Below are 10,072 nucleotides of genomic sequence, written 5' to 3'. Positions count from 1 at the left end.
GAGGCTGTCAGAAGGAAATCTCGGCAAAGCCAGCCCCTCTAGGATCAACATAAGCCCCTGCATCCTGCTCTTTATTTGTAATTATAATAAACTAAAATGACTTTATATTTTGAAGGATGTTTTTGCATCCGCTGTTTGCTCTCATCGCGCGCCATCATCATCAAGAGTGCTTTGTTTCGTTGGCGTTTATGCGGTAGGACTAGATTGTGAAAATGGGTGATTGTGAATATGCTAGAGAGATAAGTGACGAAAATTGGGTAACTAAATTAATAAGTAAAAACTTAAAAATAAAATTATTATTAGTGAAAATTAACTTATAAAATATTAAAGCATAAGAAGAAGCATAAAGAAAATAAATGTTTGCCTCAAACTGAATAAACAATCCAAAAACACAACCATACTTAGAATAATAAAATAATAACAGTTTTCTTAAAAATCTAAATCTAAAAGTAGACCCCCTAGAACCTCCTTTAGCGGGCCTTGTAATATTTATAATTTGAGCCTTGGATTTCCTTAGCCGAAATAATAATGGGAAATTCTCCCACCAAAACGCGGTGTAAGAACCCACAAAATATTCCCTCGCATAAACCCGAATTTGGCGAATTTATTTCGTGTCCTTTGGCTGTGTTCGCCGATAACTTTGCCTTCCAGGCTCTATATTCCCACAGCGCATGCTCTATGAGAGGATATAGGGGGAAATTGTTTGGTAGGGAGCCCGACGTATCCTTCTAACTGGCAAAAGGTCTATGCAGCGGCAAGCTAGTTCAGTCTCTTGGCTTAAATGGCCGCGTGCGGCAGACAAAAGCGCATGAAAAATTCATAAGAATTTGTCGGTCCGTAAGAAGGCATTCTCGACCAACGTTCGTCAACGTCAGGCAGCGACAACAGCAATAACATCATATAGCATATAGGCTAGCCTTAAACGTCTATCGTTAGGTGTAACGAGGTGTGTTCCAGTGTGTGTGTGTGTGTTAGCCGTGTGCCTTGATGTCCTCTGTTGTGCTGTGTTAGTGCCGTTGTTATAAAAACAACAAAAAATTGAATGCCAAATTGAAAGTGGTTGACAGGCAACTGAAAAAACAACAACGACAAGAGCAATAACGTCAAGTGTCCTTTTGGCCAAGGCAAAGTGAAAGCAATACTCACCCGAAAAAGTAGAGAAAATATATGTTGTGGCACAAAACAACACAAAAACAATACAGCAACACTCAACTGCGGCAAATAGGCAAAAGTTTATTATTATTCCATTGATTTCAAGGCAAATCAACTGCGCAACAATTTCGGAATTTTTAGATGAAAGTACAAGAGTAGGGGCAGGAGCAGGAGCAGGAGTAGTGGAGTAGGTTAGGGTCCCGACAATTGACATGATGGAGTAGTTTTTGTGGAGGGGCTCCTTGTACATTAAACGTTTAAATACAAATTAGTTGGGCATGTGTTCTACAACAAATTTGATTTCACTCCTCATCCCCGATGATGTCCTTTGAGCGGAAATTTCAACAACTTTTTGCCACATGGCATTCTTTTGGGGATTCGTTGAAATTAATTTCGGAAGTTTTTCCTTTTTTTTGTTACGAAAATTTTAGCTTTGCTTCACTCTGCTCGGCTCTGTTCTGTTCTGCTCTGTTTTGTGGTTCTGGTCGCGAGTTCATTTTCCAGTCTCTGATTTTGGCCATGACCACACGTTTGGTTAATTAAGCCGCTGAAGTCATTTGGCTGAGAGCCGGATCTGAAGCTGATCAAGTTGCTGATGATTAAAATCAAATATATATGACACAATCAAGACGGAGCGAGAGCAGGGGCAGGGCCAAGTTAAATGAGAAAACTTTAATTGGAATGAAAACTTTCCTTAGAACCTGAAAACAACTTAAGTTTACCTTATTTTCAAAAATTAGATTTTAATTAAAGGACTGCTACTTTGAAGGTTTAATTATGAACTCGCAGCTTATGGAGGAGAGCACTTTATTAATCAATTTTCGTCTTGATTTAGATTTAAACTGTTCATCGCTACCTTATTCTGCCATTTTATTAATTTATGGCCAAATTCATTTAACGATTTCTTGGGGCACTGAAAAGTAGGCAATGCAAATGAAATTTTAATGAAATTAGACTGGCCGGGATACCGATTTCCGAAACAACTTTTCAATTGTAAAACGCCAATTCAGAGCCCCCTCGCTGGGGCTCGCAAATAGGTCTAAGGGTGTGGGGGAATGGGGCCTCTAGTTTATGGCTTTTTAATCATTTAACAACGCCCTTGCTTTTTGCAGCCAACATGCAAATTGCCTGCGCTGGACCCACGCCCGGACCCCAGGATCAGAATCCGTATCCGTACCAGAACCAGAAACAGTACGAGTACCAGGACGAGGCCCAATACCAGCACCAGCACCAGTACGAACATCGTCATCATCATCGGGTGTAGAAGAACCAACAGGGGCACAATAAAAATTGCCTATAAATGGGCGGAAGAGCCAAAGGCTGGGAGCAGTCGGTGATGGTGGAGGATATACGCACAAGGACAACAACGGTGGCAGGCAAACAGCACAACAAAGCCAAACTTCCGCATAGGATGCGCCAGAACGGAAGTTATTTTGGCCGCCTGAACGTGAGCGCGCTGCTCATCTACTTGGGCTGCTATCTGCTCCTGATAATGGCAGCATCTGGCGGCAGCAACAATGTGGTAAATGGCCTCAAATGCTACTGCAATCCGAAGGAGTGCGACGTAATACATTCACCGGACTGCCCAGGCAAAGGACTTATGCTCTGGGATCCCTGCAAGTAAGTAGTACGGCTGCTGGCAAGCACGGAAGCTCTACGCCAATTAAAATGATATTTTCTGGTTTTATGGAAACCACTGGGGTCTGCCACATGAATATATCATTATCCCGCATGTTGGTTAAATTTATATTGGATTTTATTTTATTAAGGGCGAACCTTGCTGGTGGCTTTCAGAAATACATATATTCTTAATAGTTCTAAAGCCCGAGGATTTTTCCACTACTTAATTTCGCCTGGAAAAATGTACTTATTTAATAATAATTAATTTAACAACAAAAGCTCCACATCGTAATTGAACTCTCTGGATTAAATTATAAACTCAAGAAATCAATTAAAATAAATTGTCTGTTTGTGGCGGTTTTTAGCTGCCAAAGGGGACATATTTTATTTTATTTCCAATTTGGCAAAATTGAATATCATTTTTACATTTTTAATTATTTGTGGCTTGATGAAATATTATACAATAATTATTTAGACAAAGCTACCTGACATTCGTTGTAGACTAACTAATTAAAATCATAAATTCCTTTGTCGAGTTCATTTGTCTATGTTAGATATTAATAATAATTATAGCAATAAAAAGAGATTTTTTTTCAACATGTGAAAGAACATAATTAGATAGTCTACATTTTCATAATTATTCAGTGAAAAAACACTTCTATTTTTACAAATTAAAATGCTAATAAAAATTCTCAGTATATGAGGGCTGGAATAAAAGAAAAAAAATCACACTTTTTCAACTCTATTATCCAACTAATTGGCAATGATATAATTAAGCGAGTCAGACGTCAAACTGTCTCTCTTCTATATTCCAATCTAATTCAAATCGTGAGTCACGTACTGCTTAAGAATTCAGATCAGGCCAAGACACAGCCACCTACACCTAAGCCAGACTAGAGAGTGTTAACTAATTGTTAACGCTTATCGAATCCAAGACGGAATCGAATCAATTACTACTGGGATTCATTTGGCCTCCATTTGGTGGATTCGTGGATTATACTCATATACATATCCGGTCGTTTTGTCCAACTATTCGCAGATGTTGCCGCATATGCGCCAAAACGCTGGGCGAGTCCTGCGGCGGTCCGGGCGGATTTTCCGGTCAATGTGAGCCGCCCCTGCAGTGTGTGACCAAACTGCCCATTAGCAGCGGACTGGGCGTATGTATGGGTAAGTTGTTACAGATACACATGAAACTATAATACACTCAGAGAAAATATATTCTCCAAATGAAAATAAAACTCTATTTGCAATTCAATTGAAAACAAAAATACACATTTTCAAATTCAGTTTATGTTTATGTTTTTATTTTTGGTCTGCTGAATAAAAACACAAAGGCTTGGCTTTTGCTTGGGAATTGTTTAACGAACAATATTGATTTTATTTCCTGTGCATTTTTATACAAGGGCATATAGAGATAGAGGACACATTGGGCGTGTTATGGATAGGCAGAATTCGTATTTAGTCGCATCCATTATGCATTAACATCACGTATTATAGACCACACTGCCGTCGATTAATAGTTCCACAACCGGTCCGGTGCTCGTCAGCAATTTAGTTCGCACTTGCCATTTGGCCTGGGGCACTCCTGGCGGGAATTCGTCGGCCAGGAATGTGTAGTTTCGGATCTCGAACAGTTTTCCCTGCATAATTTGATGGCATCAGTTTGGTTTTTGTATGTAAATGTTTGGGGAATTAATGCGGCCGAAATAGACTGGGACTTTATGTATTTTGTTTCACAAAATTGAACACGGCCAAATGGGAAATGGAAAATGGAAAATACTAAATGAAATAACTGCAAAACGTTGTCCAAATTTAACTAGTTTGGCTCGACGAGTGCCACAACACGAAATGTTGACAAATATTTGCTTTTATTTATTGAAAGTTGTTTCCCAGAAGGGAAAAATTTGTCTCCACTCCCCCAACTACTAGAGTGGAGGTGGGAGGATAAAGTTTTGCTATCAAGAGTATCTATCTAGATAGGTAGAAGGTACAAAGCAAACGGAAGTTCTATTTCATTAAATTGGTTTCTCCCCGCTTGTTGTCATCGCAAGCTTATTGATTCTCTTTCAATTTTGATAACTTTTTTCAAAAAACCAGAGCAAAGCTTTGGGATTAGCTTTGTAGTTGATTTAAGACTTTATAACTATAATATTATTTTAGACTCACCTTAACCACCGGACATGAAGTAGGAAGATTGCTGACTGCCTTGAATCGAGCAAAAAGTCGGCCCAGAATATTATTGTACATCGAGCTGAGATACTTGCAACCATCCATTTTGAACTCTGCCACACTCATGCGGCTATTGTCCTTTTTTATCAAATCGAATGTGGCATTTATATTAAACTTATCAATGTCCTCCTTTAATATAAAACGAGATGATACCACGGGTATGCGTTTGCGAACAATTTCGCACTCCAACAGACTGACATACTGAGGTTGCATTATCCGGCAGTCCAGTTTGCTTATATTGATGTCATAGTTTCTCTATTGAATGGGAATCGGTTGAAAAATTTAGGCTAAAGTCCAACCAACAAACCTTCGCCAGTCCCAGTTGAATGGGCAAAAATAGTAGGGAAATAATCCAAAACCGGGTGTACATTATAGTTGACCAAACTAAGCGGAAAAATGGAAATGGTCGCGCTTTATATAGGCTGATACTAATTTAAATTAAACGTCATAATAATCGCTGCTAATGCGCCAAGAATCAAAGTTCATTTTCGGCCTTAATGACCATTAAATATGCAGATTAAAACGTAATCTATGTGGTGTTAATAACTCTGTTTTGTGGTGCAGACTTGCAGCACTTGACCGCCCTGACCTACAGCCAACGCAATAATTGCACTGACAGCGAATCGATTGTCCTGCAGCCAGGATGCGAGATCACAAACAAACGCTGCCAGTGCTGGCCCACCATGCGCACCTGTCGCAGCGACTTCACCGGCGACGGCGGCTCCCCCAGCGAATCCCGTTGGCATTTCAAAAACCTACAGGTAACTGCTGCAATATAGCGTCCTCCCGTGTACGTGTGTGTTAATAATTGGATTTTCGTTTGGCCTGCAGGAGTGCCAGTTGAATTTGCAAAACCTTATTAAGCTCGAACTGGAATTCGATGAAGACTACAAAATCTCACCGAGCAAATTTTCATACAAAAAGTTGCGCAGAAAGCGGAAATCTCTAAGAAAACGCATGTGAGTATGTTATATTCTAATGTTTTAGGGTTGATATTTAAGATATGTATTTTTAAAAAGATTTTTAATAAAAACGATAAGGGATAAGGGATAAGCTCCTCAAAAGAATAATAAATGAAAAGGAAACCATTCACAAAATTAAAAAAAAATTTAATAAATATTAGTATTAATTAATAATTATAAAAATTATCTCCACAATTCATTTAAGGTATTCCGCTTAAGAATATGATTATTACTCCCCAAGATATAGCCTTCGCTGAGGGCCATATAGGGCTTCCAAGCAATTTCCCCATTTCCGGATGGGACCCCCCAGAAAATTTGACAAAAAATCTAAAAAATATTTTGTTTCCAGATTTTGATGCAGTTCGATGGAGAATCGATCCAGAAATCATTTAAGCTATTCCGCTTGAGAATCTGATCAAAAATGGCCAAGATATAGTTATCGCTGTGGGCCATATAGGGCTTCCAAGCAATTTCCCCATTTCCGGATGGGACTCCCCAGAAAATTTGACAAAAAATCTAAAAAATATTTTGTTTCCAGATTTTGATGCAGTTTGATGGAGAATCGATCCAGAAATCGTTTAAGATATTCCGCTAGAGAATCTGATCAAAATTGGACAAGATATTGATATTGCTGGGGGCCATATTGGTCATATAGTGAATCTATGCATTTTTGTAGCTTTTTTTTTATGGGAAGCTTCAAGGAACTATATAATTTAATTATAATTAAAAATGTATTCATCTTTTCTTTCAGAATCATCTAGGTTTGAGGCATCAACCTGCCATTGAAGTCGCAGCCTCTTTCTCATCTCTTACTTATTGAAAAAAGAAAAAAAAATAACAAAAACATATGGAAAATCTTGTACAGATAGTATGCTTACTTCTAAATAATAATATGGCTAATATAAAATATGAGAAATACAAATACATATACAAGAGGAAAAGAACATATGATAAATAAATGAAATATTGTATGTATCCTAAGACATTTGTTACTTTATTGTTTTTAGAGTGCGCATACGTATGTATAAATTTGCAATTTCTATTCCTAACGCCAAAACATAAGAGTCAAGCCCAAATATACAAACAATAAAATAAAAGCATTTAAAAAATGTTGATGCTTTGAAAACGAAAATATTTAAAATGTGCAAAATGTTAAGCCAAGCCATTCAATAAACAATAAACAATAATGCCGAATGACAAATTTTTGCTGTAATGAAAAAGCATCTGAAATATATAAATGGCCAGAAATTTCAGTGTTTGTTTTTTAATGATATTTTAGGGGGGTTTTAATGAAAATATTTGAAAATGTTTTAAATATGGCCGAGGTAACAGTTGCTCATAATGGCGTTAACAGTGTTTGTCGTATTGCGTCTAACAGCACAGGCCTCTGTTAAGCCATAACATTTCTATTTACTATAGCATACTTTAAACAGTTAGATTACAGAGTCCTTTGGTTAAGAGGCCCCTAAATGTATGCTACATATTTTAGCAACGTTAAAAGGATTTTTGTTAAAAATTTTTGGGTAGGGTTTCATTTATTAAATTCGTTGTTATATAAATGCCCTCTTGTCTGTCATTTTTTGTCTTCAGAACTACTATTCGAACTGAACAAGACGCCGTAACAATAGTGAGGGCTCAACAAAAAAAAATAAACCTTTCTGCCCCAAAAAAAACGACCATCAACGGCAGTCGAGTGGGGTCAGTTCTTCAAAAGATCAAAGATACACTTTGGCGGTTAAGTGTTTTCCCGCCGCTCTCCAGCACCATCGGCACCTATCACTTCAAGGAGTTTCAGTTTTGAGTTCGAGCTCGAGTTATGTTTCGCTTTTTCAATTGAGTTGTTATATTTTATTTGATGTGGTGTGGTGTGCACCTTAGTGGAGCAAACAAAAGCAATTAGACGGCGTCATCTGACAGCCTCAATGGAATAGTTTTCGAGCCGAATGCCTCTACGTTGGAATGCCTCTGATGGGATCGGATCTGATCCGATGTCCAACTGTCAATGAGGGGGGAGTGGGTCTCGAGAGGGGGCCACTGTGTCCAGGGGCAGAACAATAGGGTTCAAGTGCGGAGGAGTGAGGTGTTAAAAATTCTACTCTTTATGCTCTTATTATGATTTGGTTCGCTTGATGGACATATACGATATGAAAAATTTCAGAGTCAGAGTCAGAGTCCGAGTGGGTCTATGGGGCCGGCCGGGCCATTCGGGTATATCTTTTGTCTCACTTGTTTGACAAGCGATGCGTACAAATCAAAGCAGGAATCCAGAGTTGGGCCCCGGAGCTCTCCGAGTCGTCTGTTGTTTGATTAATAGCCGCACAATTGATATGTTAAGTGGTAAATTACGCCATTGGCACGCAAATGTATCTTCAAGATACATGCGTTAGTGTGTGGACAAAATAAAATAGAAGAAATACAAAAAACGGGCAAATTGTTGTTTGTTTAAGGCGCCGCTATGAATCGAGATAAATATCTTGAATTTTTTTGTTGAGGAGCTCTGGCAAGGCGGAGCCTAAAGTGCGTAAAGTGATTTAATTTTGAATGGACGTCGGAGAAAGTTTATCAAACACACTCACTCCAATACAATTATTCAATTATTTGCTTGACTTTTTCCCCTTTAATATAATATATTTTTAGGTATTGGCCCCTCTTTTGAAAGAAAAGCTTTGCTAACCAGCCACCAAGGTTCGTTGGCTTAAATTAAAACCCATTAGTCTACTTTTAACACGCTTTCAGGGAGTCTCTTAGGCCTGTAGTATTTTTTTATGGTCCCGTTTATATGTTTAAATAAAACCGAACAACACAAACCGATCTGAGCCGATCCGAGGCAAACAAAAAATCCATTAAAGCCTTTTTGTATATTAGAAAAGCGAAACAATGGGGAGGGAGTTCGATTGATGTCATTAAATTTTTGCCACGCCATAAAATTCATCGAGTTTTTTGTTGTTTTATTGAAAAACCGCCATAGAAGTGTTATAAAAATCATTTAAAAGTCCGAGATTGCCGTAGATTTGATTGTTTTTTTTGTTCGTATTTATTTATTTGTTTGTGTTTTTTCGGTTTTTGTTTTTAGTGCACGAACTCCTCGCGCTCATGCTCAACTAAAATGATTTAATTCCGAAACGTGCCTTGCAAATTTTATGATCAATTTTCACTTTAAATATAGATTGAATGCCTTTGGTGAATTATTTAAATGTGTCTCTGCCTTATTTTATTTTTTATTGGTTCTTTTGTTTTTTTGTATTTTTTTTTAACTTGCTTCGGATATCATGTGACGAAGGTGGATTTTTATTTTTTATTTTTGGAATGCTTCAGGGAAGGGGTAGAAGCTTTTCGATGATTGGCAATGGGATTTTGAATTTTAGAAGTTTTATGGTTTTGATTTACGATATTTTAATAGATAAGTGATTTATTGAGGGTAAAACAAAATGGTTATGGCTTGGAATTCCAAATTTGCAAAAGACTTTTTTTTGGAGAACTATAAACCATGTTCTTATAGGTTTTTTGAATTGGAAGAATTGCTTTGTATTATCGTAGAACAATATTAACAAATACTAGATCCTATTATTTCGCTCTATTTTTTCCATTTAGTAGTAATTTAGTTCATCTACAACTCCAATAAAAATAAATCTTCGTCGGCTCGTTTGGCTCTATTATTCGATTGCCGATTGTTTCCCCATCAAAGCTGATAGAGTTGGCTTCATTTCCATTTCTATTGAGGCGTTGATCTCTGGTCGGTTTGTTTGCCTCATAAATAAACTGTGGCAAATGCTCTAAGCCAACTGGACTGAAGCCCCCATAAATTATGTGGCGAAAAGCACCAACTGGAGAGGCCACTGTGGTTGTTGTGTCATTTTCTTGGCGCGCTTAATAAACTACACACACTTTATGCGAAGCTCCTTGCCGTGGTGGCTGTTGTTGGGCCTGCCGATTGCTGTTATATGATTTCATATATCATCAGATCCATGGAGGATCCCACCACCTTCCCAATCCCCTCTTCTTCAAGTTTATTTAAGTCTTTTTTTTATATTTTTCTGAACTTGGTTTGTTCAACATGCGCAGGCGTGCGGCATTTAGTTCAGCCTGTCGACTCTGTCCTTTTCCTT

At 37.9% G+C, this 10,072-nt stretch overlaps 2 protein-coding genes across 2 annotated transcripts; one reads left to right on the top strand and one right to left on the bottom strand.

The window, feature by feature from the left end:
• Positions 1-777: 777 nt before the first annotated feature.
• cmpy (crimpy) lies at positions 778-7,194 on the top strand. Its single transcript, XM_017242651.3, has 6 exons — positions 778-946; positions 2,265-2,772; positions 3,812-3,942; positions 5,569-5,765; positions 5,836-5,963; positions 6,718-7,194. Exons 2-6 carry the CDS (start codon positions 2,453-2,455, stop codon positions 6,725-6,727), a joined length of 786 nt encoding a protein of 261 aa, XP_017098140.2. The 5' UTR covers positions 778-946; positions 2,265-2,452; the 3' UTR covers positions 6,728-7,194.
• LOC108126189 (uncharacterized) lies at positions 4,133-5,374 on the bottom strand. The gene is made up of 3 exons (XM_017242652.3): positions 5,312-5,374; positions 4,942-5,259; positions 4,133-4,415 (listed from the first exon to the last, which is right to left on the bottom strand). The coding sequence occupies exons 1-3, from the start codon at positions 5,372-5,374 to the stop codon at positions 4,260-4,262; spliced, it is 537 nt and encodes a 178-aa protein (XP_017098141.2). The 3' UTR covers positions 4,133-4,259.
• Positions 7,195-10,072: the final 2,878 nt, after the last annotated feature.

The sequence above is a fragment of the Drosophila bipectinata genome, chromosome 3L (assembly GCF_030179905.1).
Source record: "Drosophila bipectinata strain 14024-0381.07 chromosome 3L, DbipHiC1v2, whole genome shotgun sequence".
NCBI lineage: Eukaryota > Metazoa > Arthropoda > Insecta > Diptera > Drosophilidae > Drosophila > Drosophila bipectinata.
This window is presented reverse-complemented; position numbering and strand designations above follow the sequence as displayed.

Bases quoted from the DNA above. Each gene is read 5' to 3' on its own strand.
- cmpy (XM_017242651.3), top strand. From the start codon at position 2,453: ATGGGCGGAAGAGCCAAAGGCTGGGAGCAGTCGGTGATGGTGGAGGAT. The intron at 3,943-5,568 runs GTAAGTTGTTAC...TTTGTGGTGCAG, and splicing joins CGGACTGGGCGTATGTATGG to ACTTGCAGCACTTGACCGCC. The intron at 5,766-5,835 runs GTAACTGCTGCA...TTTGGCCTGCAG, and splicing joins GGCATTTCAAAAACCTACAG to GAGTGCCAGTTGAATTTGCA.
- LOC108126189 (XM_017242652.3), bottom strand. From the start codon at position 5,374: ATGTACACCCGGTTTTGGATTATTTCCCTACTATTTTTGCCCATTCAA. The intron at 5,260-5,311 runs GTTTGTTGGTTG...CCCATTCAATAG, and splicing joins TTCAACTGGGACTGGCGAAG to AGAAACTATGACATCAATAT. The intron at 4,416-4,941 runs GTGAGTCTAAAA...CAAATTATGCAG, and splicing joins CTTCATGTCCGGTGGTTAAG to GGAAAACTGTTCGAGATCCG.